Source organism: Alosa sapidissima, chromosome 10 (genome assembly GCF_018492685.1).
Source record: "Alosa sapidissima isolate fAloSap1 chromosome 10, fAloSap1.pri, whole genome shotgun sequence".
NCBI classification, from domain to species: Eukaryota; Metazoa; Chordata; class Actinopteri; order Clupeiformes; family Clupeidae; genus Alosa; species Alosa sapidissima.
Window position 1 is genome coordinate 5,217,969 of NC_055966.1, and position 20,900 is coordinate 5,238,868.

The following is a 20,900-nucleotide window of genomic DNA, read 5'->3' on the forward strand; positions in this document are numbered from 1 at the left end:
CCGCAATGGAGTCTGCCACCACACAGGGTTTTTTCATTCATAAAGCATAAGGGTGAGCCTTTAGAAATGAACGTTTAGACCTACCTAACAACTTTAGTACAGTGTTGTTGAAATTCCGTCAAATCAAAGGCCTGCACCAGCCGGGAATCGAACCCGGGTCACAAGAATGGGAATCTTGTATGATACCACTACACTACTGGTGCCTGTCTTATTTCTGCAGAATATGCTTTTACAAACAATCTATAGTTTGCTTCTCCCAAGTGGTAGAGCAGAAAAATTGTTTCCTAGTACATGAAGCCAATCTCACATTTTTCCATGCCTCTTCAGTCGGTAACAGTGAAAGGTGTGGTAGATTTCTGCCGCAAGACTTTACTTGCTGTTACATTTACGGTTTAGACCCCAATGGAGTCTGCCAAGACACATGTTTTTTGTTCATTCATAGAGCATAAGGGTGAGTGTTTAGAAAGGTATGTTCAGACAGAACCAAAGACTTTGGAATAGACTTGTCGAAATTCCATCACGTCAAAGGGCTGCACCAGCCGGGAATCGAACCCGGGTCACAAGAATGGGAATCTTGTATGATACCACTACACTACTGGTGCCTTATAAGGTTTTACAGAATATGCTTTTACGGGCAATGTATAGGGTCCTTTTCCCAAGTGGTAGAGCAGAAAAATTGTTTCCTAGTACATGAAGCCAATCTCACTTTTTTCGATGCCTCTTCAGTCGGTAACAGTGAAAGGTGTGGTAGGTTTCTGCAGTTAGTCTATACTTGCTGTGACATTTACGGTTTGCGCCGCAATGGAGTCTGCCACCACACAGGGTTTTTTCATTCATAAAGCATAAGGGTGAGCCTTTAGAAATGAACGTTGAGACCTACCTAACAACTTTGGTACAGTCTTGTTGAAATTCCGGCAAATCAAAGGCCTGCACCAGCCGGAAATCGAACCCGGGTCACAAGAATGGGAATCTTGTATGATACCACTACACTACTGGTGCCTGTCTTATTTCTGCAGAATATGCTTTTACAAACAATCTATAGTTTGCTTCTCCCAAGTGGTAGAGCAGAAAAATTGTTTCCTAGTACATGAAGCCAATCTCACATTTTTCCATGCCTCTTCAGTCGGTAACAGTGAAAGGTGTGGTAGATTTCTGCCGCAAGACTTTACTTGCTGTTACATTTACGGTTTAGACCCCAATGGAGTCTGCCAAGACACATGTTTTTTGTTCATTCATAGAGCATAAGGGTGAGTGTTTAGAAAGGTATGTTCAGACAGAACCAAAGACTTTGGAATAGACTTGTCGAAATTCCATCACGTCAAAGGGCTGCACCAGCCGGGAATCGAACCCGGGTCACAAGAATGGGAATCTTGTATGATACCACTACACTACTGGTGCCTTATAAGGTTTTACAGAATATGCTTTTACGGGCAATGTATAGGGTCCTTTTCCCAAGTGGTAGAGCAGAAAAATTGTTTCCTAGTACATGAAGCCAATCTCACATTTTTCAATGCCTCTTCAGTCGGTAACAGTGAAAGGTGTGGTAGATTTCTGCCAGAAGACTTTACTTGCTGTTACATTTACAGTTTAGACCCCAATGGAGTCTGCAAAGACACACGTTTTTTGTTCATTCATGACTTTGGAATAGACTTGTCGAAATTCCATCACGTCAAAGGGCTGCAGCAGCCGGGAATCGAACCGGGTCACAAGAATGGGAATCTTGTATGATACCACTACACTACTGGTGCCTTATAAGGTTTTACAGAATATGCTTTTACGGGCAATGTATAGGGTCCTTTTCCCAAGTGGTAGAGCAGAAAAATTGTTTCTTAGTACATGAAGCCAATCTCACTTTTTTCGATGCCTCTTCAGTCGGTAACAGTGAAAGGTGTGGTAGGTTTCTGCAGTTAGTCTATACTTGCTGTGACATTTACGGTTTGCGCCGCAATGGAGTCTGCCACCACACAGGGTTTTTTCATTCATAAAGCATAAGGGTGAGCCTTTAGAAATGAACGTTCAGACCTACCTAACAACTTTAGTACAGTCTTGTTGAAATTCCGTCAAATCAAAGGCCTGCACCAGCCGGGAATCGAACCCGGGTCACAAGAATGGGAATCTTGTATGATACCACTACACTACTGGTGCCTGTCTTATTTCTGCAGAATATGCTTTTACAAACAATCTATAGTTTGCTTCTCCCAAGTGGTAGAGCAGAAAAATTGTTTCCTAGTACATGAAGCCAATCTCACATTTTTCAATGACTCTTCAGTCGGTGACAGTGAAAGGTGTGGTAGATTTCTGCCGCAAGACTTTACTTGCTGTTACATTTACGGTTTAGACCCCAATGGAGTCTGCCAAGACACACGTTTTTTGTTAATTCATGACTTTGGAATAGACTTGTCGAAATTCCATCACGTCAAAGGGCTGCACCAGCCGGGAATCGAACCGGGTGACAAGAATGGGAATCTTGTATGATACCACTACACTACTGGTGCCTTATAAGGTTTTACAGAATATGCTTTTACGGGCAATGTATAGGGTCCTTTTCCCAAGTGGTAGAGCAGAAAAATTGTTTCCTAGTACATGAAGCCAATGTCACTTTTTTCGATGCCTCTTCAGTCGGTAACAGTGAAAGGTGTGGTAGGTTTCTGCAGTTAGTCTATACTTGCTGTGACATTTACGGTTTGCGCCGCAATGGAGTCTGCCACCACACAGGGTTTTTTCATTCATAAAGCATAAGGGTGAGCCTTTAGAAATGAACGTTTAGACCTACCTAACAACTTTAGTACAGTGTTGTTGAAATTCCGTCAAATCAAAGGCCTGCACCAGCCGGGAATCGAACCCGGGTCACAAGAATGGGAATCTTGTATGATACCACTACACTACTGGTGCCTGTCTTATTTCTGCAGAATATGCTTTTACAAACAATCTATAGTTTGCTTCTCCCAAGTGGTAGAGCAGAAAAATTGTTTCCTAGTACATGAAGCCAATCTCACATTTTTCCATGCCTCTTCAGTCGGTAACAGTGAAAGGTGTGGTAGATTTCTGCCGCAAGACTTTACTTGCTGTTACATTTACGGTTTAGACCCCAATGGAGTCTGCCAAGACACATGTTTTTTGTTCATTCATATAGCATAAGGGTGAGTGTTTAGAAAGGTATGTTCAGACAGAACCAAAGACTTTGGAATAGACTTGTCGAAATTCCATCACGTCAAAGGGCTGCACCAGCCGGGAATCGAACCCGGGTGACAAGAATGGGAATCTTGTATGATACCACTACACTACTGGTGCCTTATAAGGTTTTACAGAATATGCTTTTACGGGCAATGTATAGGGTCCTTTTCCCAAGTGGTAGAGCAGAAAAATTGTTTCCTAGTACATGAAGCCAATGTCACTTTTTTCGATGCCTCTTCAGTCGGTAACAGTGAAAGGTGTGGTAGGTTTCTGCAGTTAGTCTATACTTGCTGTGACATTTACGGTTTGCGCCGCAATGGAGTCTGCCACCACACAGGGTTTTTTCATTCATAAAGCATAAGGGTGAGCCTTTAGAAATGAACGTTTAGACCTACCTAACAACTTTAGTACAGTGTTGTTGAAATTCCGTCAAATCAAAGGCCTGCACCAGCCGGGAATCGAACCCGGGTCACAAGAATGGGAATCTTGTATGATACCACTACACTACTGGTGCCTGTCTTATTTCTGCAGAATATGCTTTTACAAACAATCTATAGTTTGCTTCTCCCAAGTGGTAGAGCAGAAAAATTGTTTCCTAGTACATGAAGCCAATCTCACATTTTTCCATGCCTCTTCAGTCGGTAACAGTGAAAGGTGTGGTAGATTTCTGCCGCAAGACTTTACTTGCTGTTACATTTACGGTTTAGACCCCAATGGAGTCTGCCAAGACACATGTTTTTTGTTCATTCATAGAGCATAAGGGTGAGTGTTTAGAAAGGTATGTTCAGACAGAACCAAAGACTTTGGAATAGACTTGTCGAAATTCCATCACGTCAAAGGGCTGCACCAGCCGGGAATCGAACCCGGGTCACAAGAATGGGAATCTTGTATGATACCACTACACTACTGGTGCCTTATAAGGTTTTACAGAATATGCTTTTACGGGCAATGTATAGGGTCCTTTTCCCAAGTGGTAGAGCAGAAAAAATGTTTCCTAGTACATGAAGCCAATGTCACTTTTTTCGATGCCTCTTCAGTCGGTAACAGTGAAAGGTGTGGTAGGTTTCTGCAGTTAGTCTATACTTGCTGTGACATTTACGGTTTGCGCCGCAATGGAGTCTGCCACCACACAGGGTTTTTTCATTCATAAAGCATAAGGGTGAGCCTTTAGAAATGAACGTTCAGACCTACCAAACAACTTTGGTATAGTCTTGTTGAAATTCCGGCAAATCAATGGCCTGCACCAGCTGGGAATCGAACACGGGTCACAAGAATGGGAATCTTGTATGATACCACTACACTACTGGTGCCTTATAAGGTTTTACAGAATATGCTTTTACGGGCAATGTATAGGGTCCTTTTCCCAAGTGGTAGAGCAGAAAAATTGTTTCCTAGTACATGAAGCCAATCTCACTTTTTTCGATGCCTCTTCAGTCGGTAACAGTGAAAGGTGTGGTAGGTTTCTGCAGTTAGTCTATACTTGCTGTGACATTTACGGTTTGCGCCGCAATGGAGTCTGCCACCACACAGGGTTTTTTCATTCATAAAGCATAAGGGTGAGCCTTTAGAAATGAACGTTGAGACCTACCTAACAACTTTGGTACAGTCTTGTTGAAATTCCGTCAAATCAAAGGCCTGCACCAGCCGGGAATCGAACCCGGGTCACAAGAATGGGAATCTTGTATGATACCACTACACTACTGGTGCCTGTCTTATTTCTGCAGAATATGCTTTTACAAACAATCTATAGTTTGCTTCTCCCAAGTGGTAGAGCAGAAAAATTGTTTCCTAGTACATGAAGCCAATCTCACATTTTTCCATGCCTCTTCAGTCGGTAACAGTGAAAGGTGTGGTAGATTTCTGCCGCAAGACTTTACTTGCTGTTACATTTACGGTTTAGACCCCAATGGAGTCTGCCAAGACACATGTTTTTTGTTCATTCATAGAGCATAAGGGTGAGTGTTTAGAAAGGTATGTTCAGACAGAACCAAAGACTTTGGAATAGACTTGTCGAAATTCCATCACGTCAAAGGGCTGCACCAGCCGGGAATCGAACCCGGGTCACAAGAATGGGAATCTTGTATGATACCACTACACTACTGGTGCCTTATAAGGTTTTACAGAATATGCTTTTACGGGCAATGTATAGGGTCCTTTTCCCAAGTGGTAGAGCAGAAAAATTGTTTCCTAGTACATGAAGCCAATCTCACATTTTTCAATGCCTCTTCAGTCGGTAACAGTGAAAGGTGTGGTAGATTTCTGCCAGAAGACTTTACTTGCTGTTACATTTACAGTTTAGACCCCAATGGAGTCTGCAAAGACACACGTTTTTTGTTCATTCATGACTTTGGAATAGACTTGTCGAAATTCCATCACGTCAAAGGGCTGCAGCAGCCGGGAATCGAACCGGGTCACAAGAATGGGAATCTTGTATGATACCACTACACTACTGGTGCCTTATAAGGTTTTACAGAATATGCTTTTACGGGCAATGTATAGGGTCCTTTTCCCAAGTGGTAGAGCAGAAAAATTGTTTCTTAGTACATGAAGCCAATCTCACTTTTTTCGATGCCTCTTCAGTCGGTAACAGTGAAAGGTGTGGTAGGTTTCTGCAGTTAGTCTATACTTGCTGTGACATTTACGGTTTGCGCCGCAATGGAGTCTGCCACCACACAGGGTTTTTTCATTCATAAAGCATAAGGGTGAGCCTTTAGAAATGAACGTTCAGACCTACCTAACAACTTTAGTACAGTCTTGTTGAAATTCCGGCAAATCAAAGGCCTGCACCAGCCGGGAATCGAACCCGGGTCACAAGAATGGGAATCTTGTATGATACCACTACACTACTGGTGCCTGTCTTATTTCTGCAGAATATGCTTTTACAAACAATCTATAGTTTGCTTCTCCCAAGTGGTAGAGCAGAAAAATTGTTTCCTAGTACATGAAGCCAATCTCACATTTTTCAATGACTCTTCAGTCGGTGACAGTGAAAGGTGTGGTAGATTTCTGCCGCAAGACTTTACTTGCTGTTACATTTACGGTTTAGACCCCAATGGAGTCTGCCAAGACACACGTTTTTTGTTCATTCATAGAGCATATGGGTGAGTGTTTAGAAAGGTATGTTCAGACAGAACCAAAGACTTTGGAATAGACTTGTCGAAATTCCATCACTTCAAAGGGCTGCACCAGCCGGGAATCGAACCCGGGTCACAAGAATGGGAATCTTGTATGATACCACTACACTACTGGTGCCTGTCTTATTTCTGTAGAATATTCTTTTACAAACAATCTATAGTTTGCTTCTCCCAAGTGGTAGAGCAGAAAAATTGTTTCCTAGTACTTGAAGCCAATCTCACATTTTTCAATGCTTCTTCAGTCGGTAACAGTGAAAGGTGTGGTAGATTTCTGCCGCAAGACTTTACTTGCTGTTACATTTATGGTTTAGACCCCAATGGAGTCTGCCAAGACACACATTTTTTGTTCATTCATAGAGCATAAGGGTGAGTGTTTAGAAAGGTATGTTCAGACAGAACCATTGAAATTCCTAACAACTCAGACAGAACCATCGAAATACCTAACAACTTTGGTACAGTCTTGTCGAAATTCCGGCAAATCAAAGGCCTGCACCAGCCGGAAATCGAACCCGGGTCACAAGAATGGGAATCTTGTATGATACCACTACACTACTGGTGCCTGTCTTATTTCTGCAGAATATGCTTTTACAAACAATCTATAGTTTGCTTCTCCCAAGTGGTAGAGCAGAAAAATTGTTTCCTAGTACATGAAGCCAATCTCACTTTTTTCGATGCCTCTTCAGTCGGTAACAGTGAAAGGTGTGGTAGATTTCTGCAGTTAGTCTATACTTGCTGTGACATATACGGTTTGCACCGCAATGGAGTCTGCCACCACACAGGGTTTTTTCATTCATAAAGCATAAGGGTAAGCCTTTAGAAATGAACGTTCAGACCTACCTAACAACTTTGGTAAAGTCTTGTCGAAATTCCGGCAAAACAAAGGCGTGTAACAGCCAGGAATCGAACCCGGGTCACAAGAATATGTATCTTGTATGATACCACTACACTACTGGTGCCCGACAAGAATTTTTAGAATATGCTTTTACGGGCAATGTATAGGGTGCTTTTCCCAAGTGGTAGAACAGAAAAATTGTTTCCTAGAATATGAATCATTCAAAGGCACAGAAAAATTGTTTCCTAGAATATGAATCATTCAAAGGCACAGTTGTCATGACAGTTTTGCTAGCTACACTATGCTTTGTCTTACCTCTTTGAAATGTCTTTCATCTTGACAGAAGTTATCAATGTATATGCCACAGATCTTTTTTCTGATAGTCCTTTTGTATATGAGCATGTTTAGTCAGAAGAGTTACAGTGAGTCACTGGCATTAATTTAATTAGTGTGATAAACAAGTATTTAATTGTACTGTATTTTTCAAAGTTAATTAACAGAAAGGGACACAATTGTGTATAAAGCAATACGATTGTAGATATATTGGCTACTATAGGGTATTTCTTCACTGCTAGCAAACATGACAGCCACCATGTAATACACATACTGTATCTCTACTGTATCTTACAGTTAAAAATGCAGGCGTACATGTAAAAATGTGTGTAAGATGGTGCATTGATTTTGAGACAAACAAAATTGCCAGTTGATCACTTTCATCAGGTCTGTGTCAAACATAATTGCTGCTGTCATTGCAAACCAACACTGCAGACAGAGTATTGAGCAATGTCTTTACTGAAAGCATATTTATTTTTTCACCAGCACAAGAACAATCAGATACATAAAAAGACAACCAAAAAAATAATCTATATTTGTGCTATAAAACAATAAAACCATGATGTAATGTTGGCTGGGCATTAAAAATGACCCATAGATGCAGTTGATACATTTACATACAGTAATGTGGGTGGAAGAAATGAATTAGATTTTCTTCTGATGTCTCAGTATCTGTAAATTACAGAACAAATTCTTGTTCATAATGTTTATATACAGGATATGTTATCTTGAGGTAAAAAGATGGTAATGTTTTCATTCAGAAGACCTTAAAATGCAGAAAAGTAAGAGAATATATAATCTTTTTCATGAATATACAGACTTAACATCTGAACATTGTAATCAATGATTGTTTCATTATGTACACATTCTTCAGTTTCTAAAGACAGTAGTATTATCACTGCATTTCAAAATGTGAATAAAATAATAATGTAATAATTTATCAGTTTAGGTTTCTTTGAATAATTAAAACAGTGCACTGGCATGTGGCGAACATTCTTTACTACACTAGTTTGCAAATTGGCTGTGTTTTGTTAAATATCTATAATTAATCTGCCATTAAAGTTACCCATACATTCTTCAAATTTGTCATCCAAAAGTCTTTGTAAAGGACTGTACCCCATAACCAAGTCAGGAGGTTTTTGTTATGATTTGCAGCTGGACGGGTTAAGCATACTCATGCCAAGTTGTCATCATCACTTCGCTACAAATTGTTTCTTGGTTACTCTTTTTGGTTAAAATTGCAGGATCCACTCTATCTGTAACCCTCTGGTATCAGAAACGCTCTACGTTAGGACGTATTAGTGTCAATGAGATGGCAATACTCCAGGGACACATTAGCGGTACTGTGAGCTTTTCTCTGGCTGTGTGAGGCAGTGTGTTTTCACCTCTGTGCCTGTTGTGACCCCCGGCTGTCAGCAGGGGGAGATGTAAACCTTCTGCATCCCCCTTCTCCTGAGTTGTGGGCTTTTTTAACACCCGGTGAGAATGTTATGAAAGCAGTGGGACTCGTGGGTAGCATGACTGGCACATGCAGTGGTCGGATGACTTGTATGTCAGCCTGAAGCGGTGTTAAGGGGCGTGACACTGTACCGTTGCACTGCAAATGCAGACTGATTGCAGAGCGCATGGTGGGACATTCATGTTGTGGGCATCACACAGACTTTTATAGCACACGGAAAATGCATGCTCGGTGGGGTATTTTTATGTGTTCGGATGCTGTTTTCTCTTTGCCTTTCGAGCATAGAGGAAGTACATAGTATGTCCTGTGGTAATGAATAAAACAGAGATAATGACAAGGATGCCGAAGTGCTGTGGTTGTGGAGCAGAGATGACCATGATGAAGTGCAGCAGATCCATTAGGTAATTCATTGAGCTCTGGACGCCATTGACCACGCCACGTTCTGACTCACAAATGTTTTCCTGAAGAAGCTGGGTCACGGTTAGGTCGAAGGACCAGAGGCCTGTATGGGTCATGACAGGAGCACTATTACTGTGATTGTTTACAAGAAGTAAACTTCCTAAAAACTATACCTCACATTGATTCTTCACATGGTACATTTTACATTACATGATGATTTACATGATACATGCTTCAACATGGGAAACCCTTTGTTGGTATAAAGGGTTACTGAATATAGTATAAAGACAGCTTCTGGCAGCCTCTCAGAACCAGGCAAAGAAATCAGGTTTAGGTTAGGTGTACCCTACATTTTTCCACAAATTGTAAACAAAGTACAGTGTAGCAAAGCATCATTTTTACTCACCAATTCGTGCCGTGATGACACCCAGGAACAGCAAGATGATGGAGACATAGCTCTCGGGGGTGTTTCCTGACGGCATGTTTTCAAACAACACGGTGGTGTTAGTCCAGTGAATGGAGGAGCGGTCAGGCAGGAGAGGCTGGTTGCTGCCGCCCTGAAGTGGATAGGTGTGCTTCTGTCTCTGCCTTGCCATGTTGCTGGACTCTGAACCGTTGGCTGACTCCGTGATAGGCATCAGCAAGCTGAGATCCATGGGGCTGCCGGGGGCGAACACTGAGCACACGCAGAGAAGCAAGCAGCCCAAGTGCAGGCAGCTGGAGATGATCCCGGTGTTGACAAGGCCGTAGAGCTTGCGCAGCTTGGTGAACATGATGGTGCCCATCAGACCCGTGATGGCCGACACGCCCATGAGGAGGCTGAGCAGCGAGCCGCTGATGCCCTGGGTGTAGGCGTAGCCTGTAGTGATGCAGTCAAAGCCTAGCACGGTGGTGTAGAGGAACGCCAGGCCCATGCCAGCCAGAAACACAGGCTGGCGGTAGTAGGCTTTCCAGCCCTCTTTGCAGGTGCTCAGGAACCACTGGAACTTGCGGAAGCACAGGGGCAGGTTGGTGATCTCCTTCAGGCGGAGGCTGATGCTGCAGCGCTCCTCTGCCATGTTCTTGGCCTCCCCCAATGAGCTCCCATCTTTGAGACACGAAGCACAGTCAGTCACGTCACTGTCTGCTTTTGCCCAAATGCCATGCTATGATCACATTTTAGATCTCACTCTTAACACAACAAGGGAAGTCATATTGGCCTGCTGACCTGTGGAGTTTGTCCTGTCTGCCTTCCCCTCCAAGCAGTTCTGGTCATCCTCCTCCACCGCTGGAGGTTTGACGGAGAGTTCTGGGACGATGCGGTACACTCGAGAGAGGAAGATGAATTCGACTATCAGAGACACGAGGTTCCAGCCCAAGATAAATCCGCAGCCAACCACATTAGATGCCAGGGTCATGACTTGCCCCACAGCAAGTGGGGCCAGTATGTTGGTCACTTGGTCTATTCGTCGCATGGTAGCATTCATACCTGTTGTAAAAAGACGTTGGTGAGATGGTACAAAAAAAGAACAACTTATTTGAGTTTGAGTGTCTTTGGTATTATTCACATAAACACACAACTTTTCTGATGACACCGAGCTAAGTACCTTATATGAAGATATATTTACAACATTCAGCCAGAACAATTCTGGTATTAAAAAGGCATCTCACCAGCAAGGTGTCCACGGTTGTAACCAGTGATGACCACAATCCAGTCCCTTTGGATAGCAATGGTCAGGGCTGTGCTTGCTAAATTAGCCACATCTGCCAGGATGATCACCACCGTATAACAAACTACCTTGTGTAAGTTGTGTGATGCAAGATGTTACTACACATGGCACAACACAGCAGCTATGAACAGGCAGTATATAACCACCTTAATAAACATAAACAAAAAAGGAGGTACCATATGATCATTCTAAGAGAAAAAAATGGTAGGCGAGTAATCAATCATACTTACAGTTAGCCAGCCATCCCAAATTTGCTCAATCCACTTTTTGTACGAGAACACCAGCATGAGCACAATGCTGCACACAGTCACTGAGATGTTCTGAATGAAGAGCGATGCATGGGCCACTACAATGGACGTGAGCAGAAGAGAGTTGAGTGCATGAAGCTCATCAAAACACGTATGACCTACACTATGGCTGATCATCATGACTGAGTGGAAAACTGGAGAGTGAAGTACCCTTATTCCTTGGGTTGCGATCGACCCAATCCCCAATCATAGCTCCTAGTAGCAGCACCGAACCAGCAACTACCAAGCCAAACACGGCAGTCAGTAGCAGGTTTCGTCCATACAGTTCAATAAGGAAGACAGAAATAGCAAAGTGCCACATACGATCACCCTATCAGAAAGATAAGCACACAATTAGTGACAACACATTGACTTTACATACAATCTACACACTGTAAAATGCATGTTAGTCATTGACATCAACACCTCCTCAAACACTTTTCCATGTGTACCCATCCAGAGGGACTGAGGAAGCAGGTATCACTTTCATTGCATGTTCATCTGGTGCACCAGGCTGCTTACCCACATCGACAGAGCTCCACTGACATAGATCAGAAATTTGGGGCCCCTGAGGTAGATAAGCGCTGACCCTAGAAACAAAAGAATGTCTTATTTGGCTATGGATGCTCACAACCTGTCATACAGTTCCATAGAACCCATATTCATACATCCATTTTTGTTGACAACATAATTATATACTTTGAGTGCTCTGAAATCAGAAATATGGGCTGATTTCAGTGTCAAGACCAGTAACTCTGATTAACAAAATACGGAATTGCATTCCGACTCACTTTACACTCCACATATGAGCTTGGATAGGTACACCGTTTTACAAAACCATTATTAAAGCGTGACAGTACACTTTGCCTGGTTAAAGGGTTAAAAGGTTTTTCGGACACTTGAGCAGTTCACCTGGTATACTCCTGGCCTTCTTTTTGCGTGCCTCTCGGATGTCATCAGACTCAAAGTCCACCACCACCCCTCCACATGGGGCTGCGTCAGCTCTTAGGGACATCTCCGGCTAGGGCACTGCTGGAGGTTTGGCCAGTAACAGGAATACACTCTTCACAAATGAAGCAACATTCAGTGCATGCAGGTTGGTCCCTCTGCAATAAACAGAAAGGTAAAAATTTGCATCATGACATTTTGTTTGAGCAAAGTAAACTGCTGTCTAATGTAATGAAGAAGAATATTGAAATGGAACTGTAAAAGGATGTTTGCAGTGGCACTTTTGTCAATAAAAACACACCTGATTGTTTAAAGGCAAATACAACTATGTGCTTGCCCCATTCTTGAATAGCACAATTCATTTTTCTTACAACTTACAAATCACCACTAAACACTGAACACCACTAACTTATCCTAAGTTTATACCATATTTTGAGGCATTCAGCAAATACCATATCTGGTAGCATAGAGAGGCCGAACCAAAACGTAGTTGTTGATACTACTGTACTCTATCTTACCATCCACGAACAATGAAGTCTCTAAACAGCAACACAGTATAGTTTTGTGCCATGGCCATATCACCTGAATGTCACTTATGGGGAAAAGCAAGCTCAAAAAGCAATTTACCTGTAATCTTGACAGCCTGTCTTAATTCTAACCCTTAGCCGGTATTCCTGGAGGTTGTTTCTTTTTCCATGTGGCCAGTGTGAAGACGCTTCTCTTTCCTGTGGGCTGGAATTCAAGCTGTAGTAGTCAGAAAGGCTTGATAACATCAGTGTGTAGTGCAAGTGCACCATTGTATGAAAGTGCCAGAAAAGCAGAATGGACTGTGGGAGAAACAAAGGCAGCCAGCATATTCCAGAGCACGTGACAGAGAGTGGACAATATCACTGTATGCCCACAAATAGGTCCACTCTGTTAGTTGTATGACTCCAACACGCACACATACACTGTGTCAGTCACACACAAACAGACATGGTACAACAGTAGCTGACATGCTGAAGTTACAGCATGTTCCCCAACTTTGAAAGAGTCTGTAAAACTAACAAGATAGCGATTCATTTCCAGACTTCCCCTCTCTCACAGTACCTATGTCAAAGGGATTGGTACAAGACTTGTACTGACAAGTAAGACTTGTATTGAGATGTGCCATGTAGGCCAACATTTTAATAGCCATGTGTGATGATTCATGTGTGAACGTTTTGGTGTTAGTGTCTAAAGGGGTGTAAAACAATATGTACACACCTCAATGTATTGTTCATCTACATGCACACATTATTCATCTACAGGTCCGAAGTCATTGTGTGTGTTTAGCTGTGTTGGTGCACTAGTAATATGTGAGATATTAAAAGACCTGTGTAAATTGTTAAACGGGGATGATCAAGAGTAGCCTTTGACTTGCACTTCTTTTGATGGACTTGTATATAGTACTGTTTGTCTTTTATTGGCTGTAGATTCAGTTAGCAGGTCTAAACCAAATATTTTTCTCTTGATTTATGCGTGAGACAGAAATTATTAATCAAATATACATTTGTGTTTTCAAAGATAGTTAATCATAAATAGAGCGTAGAGGAAGCAAGTGTTTTGTTTATTATCAGTTTGTCAACCAGCTGTACATATTGAATAAATATTAGCAAATTAAACAGCAGGTGAAAGGTCCTATATAGATCCCTGTCATGGGAAATGATGATATTGGGCACTGACCTCTGCTTACACACATACACTAAGATCACATCAGAGCTGTGCGGAACTCTGCAGCACGAAGATCACTCTGTGTCACCTCTGTGTATACGTTTTTGGACTACAAGAAAATGTACAGAATAGTATTCTGATGAACAAGATGAATTGTTTATTACTGTGTTTCATGAAAAATAAACTTATGTACATGCAAACTTATAATATACATGTATCAGTTATGCACATTTTCACTCATTAACTCAAAGCATTTTATTTTAAAAATACAAAAAATGTAACATTACATACAGTAGAAGTGTAATTAATGCTAATAGCGGCTGTTTTAAACGATAATTTAAAAATATGTAACTTCATAACAATTCTTGAAACCCTCTATGAAAAGGGAACAGCAATCAAGTGGCCAAACCTCTAAATTCAGTTAGAACATCATCATATTTGAAATGTGGTTTAAATAAAAAAAAAAATTAAAAAAAGTTAGACCCAACTGCCAGCACTTTTGGGAATATCAAAACCAATATCATCATGAATATGGTCCTCCATGTTACATGTCTGATGTGAAGCTCTCGGTGTCGTAGGGGTTGGGCGTCCGCTTGTGGGCAATATATTTCCTGAGGCGCTGTATGAGTTTGAAGAGGGCTCCCAGAGGGATAAGCATGCAGGGCACGGCCGCGAGCAGCACACAGATGGCGTACACCCACCCTGGATACGGATGCACATCAGGCAGGGGGAAATCAACCTGCACCACAAACACAACTCACGGTAGGCTCATGCTCATGCACAACTCATGATCTTATAACCTCCTTTCAAAGGGACATCTACAGGTTTAATGCTTTTGGCGCAGAAAAAACTACTGTATTTATTCTTTGATGATGTGCAGATATTTCTGGTCAGAAAAAAGAGAGATACAACTCTTAAATTCAGGACAATTGTCTGAAATTAAGAAATAGCTGTGGGAATACTGCCAAAATACGTCTTTTTACCTTTAGGATTATAACTGTTCTGTATGTCTAAAAGATTTGTACACCTATCTGACATTGTTATGGCTTCGTGTAATTATTATTAGAGATGAGAAAATGTCTTACATAGTCGGGGTTCCATGCGGAGTATGTTGGCTTCTCTCCTGCTTCTACCACAATATATGCCAGAAACACAACAAGCAGCATCAGTGGACTAATGACCCTCCAAGTGACCTGCCAGTACAGGTTAGGCCTTCGACCTGTCATCCACTCTATGTCATCATTGAACCTGCACACAAAATAAAAATGATACTCTCTCATAGAAAATGTAAATGTAAATGTAAAGGTCTTTTATGTTCTACACTTTTGCTGCTCTTGAGTTTTTTTACAGAATGTTTTGTCTGTAACATATAGTAGATGGAATGATGACTACCTGTTGATCCCATATATGTAGACTACTGCTGTTATTTCAAAAAAGGCAATGACAAGCAGAGGTAGTGATCCAACATAGTTGTTGAAAATCTCAAGCCAGTAGTTTCCTGATCCCAGAGTGAAGAGGAGGGCCACAGTAAAGGACACCATACACATAAACCCTGAGAAAAAGAGAACCATTCCAAAACAAAAGATTTAGTTATCAAATATTCTTGACGTTTCTTCTCCTTGTTTAGCACTACATGTTGCTGTTCTCTTTGTAGTGCTACCTGTAAAAACTTCTTTCGGGCACCATTTGGGCACCAGGTGGAGGTCAAGTAGAGGTGTTAGAACTCCCTCCAGATTCCCAAACATGGAGGACAGGCCCAAGCTGAACAGCATGACGAAGAAGAGCACTGCCCACACCTGGGAACCAGGCATCTTGATCACCGCCTCAGTGAACACTATGAAAGCAAGACCAGTTCCCGAGGCACTCTGAAATACCGGGAGACATTATTAACACTTAAAACAATGAGAAGTTATTTCAATTTCAATGTTTCAACTTCAATGTAATTGTACTTATAGAGCGCCAAAACATTACACATGTCTCATGCCGCTTTACAGAGTGTTAGACAATCAGAGAAAAAAAGAAAAGAAAAGAAAAGAAGAGAAGAGAAGAGAAGAGAAGAGAAGATTTCAAACTGGGTACTGTGTGCTTGTGTGTACCTCATCAAGGAATGTTTTAAGACTGCAGTTCCTCAGATGGAGGCTCATCAATAGGCTGGGATCAGTAGTGTTTAAATGGGTTAGCCAGTCATCATAGTTCTCCACTGTCATGTTCTGATCTCCAATGTTGAATGCATTTGTCAGCGCCAGGATATTTCTGTTATTGTTAAGGGAATACACTATTAACTTGACAGAAATAAAGAAAGAAATATTTTCACAAAGAATACTAATCCATGAACTTACTTGCCAAGGCAGTCATTAAAATTTGCATTTGCCTTGAATCCCAAAATGGCAAATATAGGTATTGATGCATAAATCGATGTGACACTGTTAACAACTCCAACGATGAGGGCATCACGCTCACAGTTATTTCTAAATATTGAAAGGAATTAGTTCAGGATTGTTGTTCAATCATATGGAATAAATAAACGACTGCATGAATGAATACATACTGTATATGGAAAAACGGACTGTTATATGTGAAGATCATTCATTCATTACTTACTTCTGGGGATTATAGCTGGAAAATGCAATGAGTCCCCCAAAGGCTAAAGACAAGGAGAAGAAGATCTGCGTAGCAGCATCCAACCACACCTTTGGGTTCTTCAGAGTTTCCCACTGCCGTCAGAAAACAACTCTGAGCAATGTTACCCATAGATAACCACACACTGTATATTTGTTTAAATGGAGATGTGATGGATAATACTCACGTCTGGTGTGAAGAGGTACACAAGGCCCAGAGAAGCTCCTGGGAGAGTGAGCGCTCTGATCACAAAGATGGTGAGCACAAGGTACGGGAATGTGGCTGTGACATACACTGCCTAAAAAATCAACACATGCACATACAATCCTCTCTCTCTCTTTCTCTCTCTTTCTCTCTCTCTCTCTCTATGTATATACAGTATCCAGTAGCCTAGTAATAGACAGTAAAATGAATAATAGCATCAAGAGAACTGCTGGCGAAATGATACCATTGAAAAAGCATTCTATAATTTACCTAGGGCTTCAACGTTAAAACTCTATGCAAGAACAATTTCTTTAATGGCTTTTTAGGGAATTCCTTACTTTGCCAATAGTTTCAATACCACGAATGAAGCACACATAGACCAGGCACCAAGCTGTAGCTAGGCATAGCACCATCCACCACTGCAATGAGCCACTTGTCTCGATGTTAGGAGTGATGTTTAATGTCTTCCGGTACCAGAAGTAATTCACTGGTGTGCTTTTCTCACACTCAGTGATGTAGTCTGAATTTGGGCAGAAAAAAATAGATAGACTTTAGAACATTGTAGGTTCTCAAAGTTGCGCCTTTATTATCAGTGCTTGGGGGCCAATGTACTTGTTCTGTTCATGTCGATCGGGCAGCTCTCCCATGGGAGAGGATTTTGGAATGAGTGGAAAAAGTACCACAAGATCCAGGCCAGGATTGTGTTGTAGAACAAGCCCACCAAGAAGGACACCGTCATTGAGGCAAGACCTGCAAATAACCCCAATAGTGAGGACACTTGTGTATGTGGCCACATTAAACAACTCTAGGCCAAGTAATGTATTGTGCTTTCTTCACACGTTTAATGCCCAGAACTTGCTTACCAACTCCTCCTAGATACGGGGAGATTGAGTTCCAGACCCCAATGCTCCCCATCCTCAGCCTTTGTCCTATAGCCAGCTCCAGGTGCAGCAGCGGCAGGCCCTCAAACACGAGAGCTATCAGGTATGGGATGAGGAATGCACCTGGGCCATACAAAGGTACACAGTTACAACTGACCTGCTGACCTGCTCCATGGTCTTCAGACATTATAAATCCTTTATTTCATACTGTATCCATACTCATATCCGTGTTTCAGTTTCTCTGTTGTGCACAAAATTCTACACCTACAACCATGTGATTAAATATGAGAGAAGCTAATGAGAGGATGGCCTGGGTTAGAGCGTTAAGATGTATTTCAGACATTTAAGCTTGAACTCATTTGTTTTATCATGTTTTGTGCCCAATTGATGTTCCCTTTGATGTTGCACAGTAAATGGATAGCAAAAGTTATGCATAAACTTTAGGTCCCACTTTACTTGGATGGTCGCCTGAAAGCTGACACCTTTTTACTCCTATGGAGCAAAGGCCGCTGACAATTTGCCTCCATGTGGGTCTGTTCTGTACCTCTTGAACAAGGGTGTGCCAACTATTTGCCCCCTTTTCCTAATCTGCCTAACTGCCTCCCTTCTACTCAGAAGAGTCCGACTAAGCATCTTTCTGCTAATGTTGGTGGGGTCCTTACGTTAAGTGTGTGACCAATCCAATTCCATTTTCTTTTCCGTGCCCCAATTTTTGGCGCCATTTGACTTTTTTCATAACATTTCATAACTGATTTTGTTAGGCAACAACCCTTCCAGTGTTTTCCGTAGACATCAAATTGGTCTCTCAAAATTAGACTCTCAAAAAGAGTCTAATCTTTGGTAGAGTTGATAACTATTTTTAATTCCAGATCTTTCTTAGAAGTACACTTCCTAATCATGTAAATTATGTTACTTTATACTAACGTTTCTTAATTTTGAGCAGCTCTGTTTTCATTCTTGTTTTTCAGATAATGGCTATTGTCAAATGAATGTTGCATTGTATACGAACACCTTTATGAACAGTGAATTCCATTGTACACAGAACAGGGATTATTATTATTATTATTATTATTATTATTATTATTATTATTATTAATGCAATACTAAGTTACTGACAGTCTGCACCATGAAGAAATACCACAATAAATCATATAAATATAACAGTATATACCTGAACAGCGATTAGTATTGCACTAATCAAACACATCTTTTTACTTTCCCTCTTGTTGGATGTTAGTTACCAGGTCCTGATTTGTCCAGTCATTTTCTCCTCCAGTTCGTATGTGTATGCAAAGAGAATGTTCTAATACAGACTTGTCAATAAGGTCTATTCCAAACAAAGAAATGTAATTAAAGAAGCCATAACTCTAAGTAGTACCCTACAATACATTATATAGATCTGCCGCAGAGGTTATACTATGGGTTTGGTTTGTTTGTGCACTGACTTCACAAACAATCCTTTCTGTACATTTACAAAGTTACAAATATTGGTTTGTCTTCACGGATCCTCTCCACAGTAGCACAGAAGTGTAATGATATGTTGAGCCTTGTCGGGGGCTTAAAGTAACAATTTACTTTGAAGCAGTGAATTTGCCCCCAAGGTCGATTGCTATATTAAATTTTGTTTCAAATGCATATTCCAGTCTTCATGCATATTATTTTCATTTAACCCAATAGCAACAACCCTCCTTTGTAACCAAACTGTCTTGATCTGGATATACACAACATAAAAAGAATGTAGGACAAAACAATTGCGGTATGTTTGTTTGATAATGCCATGCTATCAACTCTTTGCTGCCCTTTAGAGGACATTCAGATCAAGAATCAAATACGTAAGCTCCATTTGCAGGTGTACACAGACATAACCTATGCTACTTCTTCAGTGAAGAAGATGTGCAATATAACAAACAACAAATGCACATGCGAATAAAATTATTTTTTGAAATAAATCCAAACTTTCATATAGAAAGAATCACAGCATTACAACTTAACTTGGTAACACTTTACTTTTGGAGTGACATGACACTAACACTAGCACACAGCATTACAACTTAACTTGGTAACACTTTAGGTTTTTGGAGTGACATGACACTAACACTAACCTAACCCTAACCCTAACTTGTCCTGACAAAAAACGAATGACGCTTTACAGAAGCGAAGCATTATGTCATAAACGTTTATGACTTGTTTATAATGTTTACGACATGTTCATGACAGTGTCATGTCACTCTTATGTAGATACCTTCAAGTAAAGTGTAACTCATAACTTTTGCAAAATATGTTCAGCAGTGTGCTTCTGTAACAATGTACATTGTCCCTGATATAAATGGAATTCAGACAGAGAATTATACTAGGATGTTGATGATAAGAAAAGATGGCTTGTAAAGGCAAGATTTTATACAACTATAAATAATGTTACCTCATATGTCAATAAAAATGGTTGACAACCAGGTGACAAGAGGTAACAGAAAACATTCAGCAGAACTTCAACACTACATACCGGTATGTATTATTATTATTATTATTATTATTATTATTATTATTATTATTATTAGGTTATTCAACCTTTTGATTATGTTTGTATCAGTATACTGATGTTGTAGCCTACATGTGCACATACATACCCTTAGAAAATCAGAATGTTATTCTAAGACTAAGAATAAGAAATATAAGTACAAATTAGGTATATTTCATTATGCTGATCAATGTAACACTGCATGAAAAAGAGGCACAAAATGACCATTAAATTGTCTACTATTATTGGAAGGAAACATTTTCCACCCTCAATCTTTATCCACTACAAAAGTAAGGACTCACCTCCTCCATATGTCTGACATAGGTAAGGAAAACGCCAAACATTTCCAAGACCAACAGCAAAACCGATACAGGTCAGAAGGTACTGGACCTTGTTGTCCCATTTTGGACGTTCATCAGTGACTTTGGACTCTTCCAACTCAATGTTATCAGACATGCTCCTCACAGCATCCCCCATTATATGGCTGGCTCTTGCACCAAGGAAGTTCAGTATACCCTCTCTGTTATTTTGCAGTAGCTCAGGTCTGAAGCTTTGGTCTTGGGTTTAGTCTAGTCCATGTGTCAGATGGAGTCCCTCCTAGTTTCAAAGTTGTGCTGCAGCTCCTGTTGATTTTTGGTTTTAAGGAGAAAAGAGGGGCCTGTGCAGAACCATATCTTCTGTCGGTACCTGGAGCTCAACAAAGGTCTGATATGC

At 41.0% G+C, this 20,900-nt stretch overlaps 2 protein-coding genes and 16 non-coding genes across 18 annotated transcripts; all 18 read right to left on the reverse strand.

Annotated features, from left to right (window-relative positions):
- Positions 1 to 132: 132 nt before the first annotated feature.
- On the reverse strand, positions 133 to 203 carry trnag-ccc. The gene has a single exon. It is a non-coding gene; the product is annotated as a tRNA-Gly (tRNA).
- A 328-nt stretch (positions 204 to 531) lies between these two features.
- On the reverse strand, positions 532 to 602 carry trnag-ccc. The gene has a single exon. It is a non-coding gene; the product is annotated as a tRNA-Gly (tRNA).
- A 326-nt stretch (positions 603 to 928) lies between these two features.
- Positions 929 to 999, reverse strand: trnag-ccc. The gene has a single exon. It is a non-coding gene; the product is annotated as a tRNA-Gly (tRNA).
- Positions 1,000 to 1,327: 328 nt separating this feature from the next.
- Positions 1,328 to 1,398, reverse strand: trnag-ccc. The gene has a single exon. It is a non-coding gene; the product is annotated as a tRNA-Gly (tRNA).
- Positions 1,399 to 2,074: 676 nt separating this feature from the next.
- On the reverse strand, positions 2,075 to 2,145 carry trnag-ccc. The gene has a single exon. It is a non-coding gene; the product is annotated as a tRNA-Gly (tRNA).
- Positions 2,146 to 2,425: 280 nt separating this feature from the next.
- trnag-ccc lies at positions 2,426 to 2,495 on the reverse strand. The gene has a single exon. It is a non-coding gene; the product is annotated as a tRNA-Gly (tRNA).
- A 326-nt stretch (positions 2,496 to 2,821) lies between these two features.
- trnag-ccc lies at positions 2,822 to 2,892 on the reverse strand. Its single transcript has one exon. It is a non-coding gene; the product is annotated as a tRNA-Gly (tRNA).
- Positions 2,893 to 3,220: 328 nt separating this feature from the next.
- On the reverse strand, positions 3,221 to 3,291 carry trnag-ccc. The gene has a single exon. It is a non-coding gene; the product is annotated as a tRNA-Gly (tRNA).
- A 326-nt stretch (positions 3,292 to 3,617) lies between these two features.
- On the reverse strand, positions 3,618 to 3,688 carry trnag-ccc. The gene has a single exon. It is a non-coding gene; the product is annotated as a tRNA-Gly (tRNA).
- A 328-nt stretch (positions 3,689 to 4,016) lies between these two features.
- trnag-ccc lies at positions 4,017 to 4,087 on the reverse strand. Its single transcript has one exon. It is a non-coding gene; the product is annotated as a tRNA-Gly (tRNA).
- A 326-nt stretch (positions 4,088 to 4,413) lies between these two features.
- Positions 4,414 to 4,484, reverse strand: trnag-ccc. The gene has a single exon. It is a non-coding gene; the product is annotated as a tRNA-Gly (tRNA).
- Positions 4,485 to 4,810: 326 nt separating this feature from the next.
- On the reverse strand, positions 4,811 to 4,881 carry trnag-ccc. The gene has a single exon. It is a non-coding gene; the product is annotated as a tRNA-Gly (tRNA).
- Positions 4,882 to 5,209: 328 nt separating this feature from the next.
- trnag-ccc lies at positions 5,210 to 5,280 on the reverse strand. The gene has a single exon. It is a non-coding gene; the product is annotated as a tRNA-Gly (tRNA).
- Positions 5,281 to 5,956: 676 nt separating this feature from the next.
- trnag-ccc lies at positions 5,957 to 6,027 on the reverse strand. The gene has a single exon. It is a non-coding gene; the product is annotated as a tRNA-Gly (tRNA).
- A 328-nt stretch (positions 6,028 to 6,355) lies between these two features.
- On the reverse strand, positions 6,356 to 6,426 carry trnag-ccc. The gene has a single exon. It is a non-coding gene; the product is annotated as a tRNA-Gly (tRNA).
- Positions 6,427 to 6,796: 370 nt separating this feature from the next.
- trnag-ccc lies at positions 6,797 to 6,867 on the reverse strand. Its single transcript has one exon. It is a non-coding gene; the product is annotated as a tRNA-Gly (tRNA).
- A 1,164-nt stretch (positions 6,868 to 8,031) lies between these two features.
- On the reverse strand, positions 8,032 to 12,367 carry si:ch211-254p10.2 (solute carrier family 40 member 1). The gene is made up of 8 exons (XM_042107234.1): positions 12,240 to 12,367; positions 11,850 to 11,917; positions 11,499 to 11,658; positions 11,271 to 11,386; positions 10,982 to 11,108; positions 10,539 to 10,799; positions 9,738 to 10,418; positions 8,032 to 9,434 (listed from the first exon to the last, which is right to left on the reverse strand). Exons 1-8 carry the CDS (start codon positions 12,340 to 12,342, stop codon positions 9,175 to 9,177), a joined length of 1,776 nt encoding a protein of 591 aa, XP_041963168.1. The 5' UTR covers positions 12,343 to 12,367; the 3' UTR covers positions 8,032 to 9,174.
- A 2,144-nt stretch (positions 12,368 to 14,511) lies between these two features.
- Positions 14,512 to 20,898, reverse strand: LOC121721242 (sodium-dependent neutral amino acid transporter B(0)AT3-like). The gene is made up of 12 exons (XM_042107992.1): positions 20,489 to 20,898; positions 17,654 to 17,794; positions 17,403 to 17,540; positions 17,129 to 17,310; positions 16,774 to 16,884; positions 16,569 to 16,681; positions 16,307 to 16,435; positions 16,064 to 16,220; positions 15,628 to 15,832; positions 15,360 to 15,519; positions 15,053 to 15,215; positions 14,512 to 14,706 (listed from the first exon to the last, which is right to left on the reverse strand). Exons 1-12 carry the CDS (start codon positions 20,661 to 20,663, stop codon positions 14,512 to 14,514), a joined length of 1,869 nt encoding a protein of 622 aa, XP_041963926.1. The 5' UTR covers positions 20,664 to 20,898.
- Between the last annotated feature and the right edge of the window lie 2 nt (positions 20,899 to 20,900).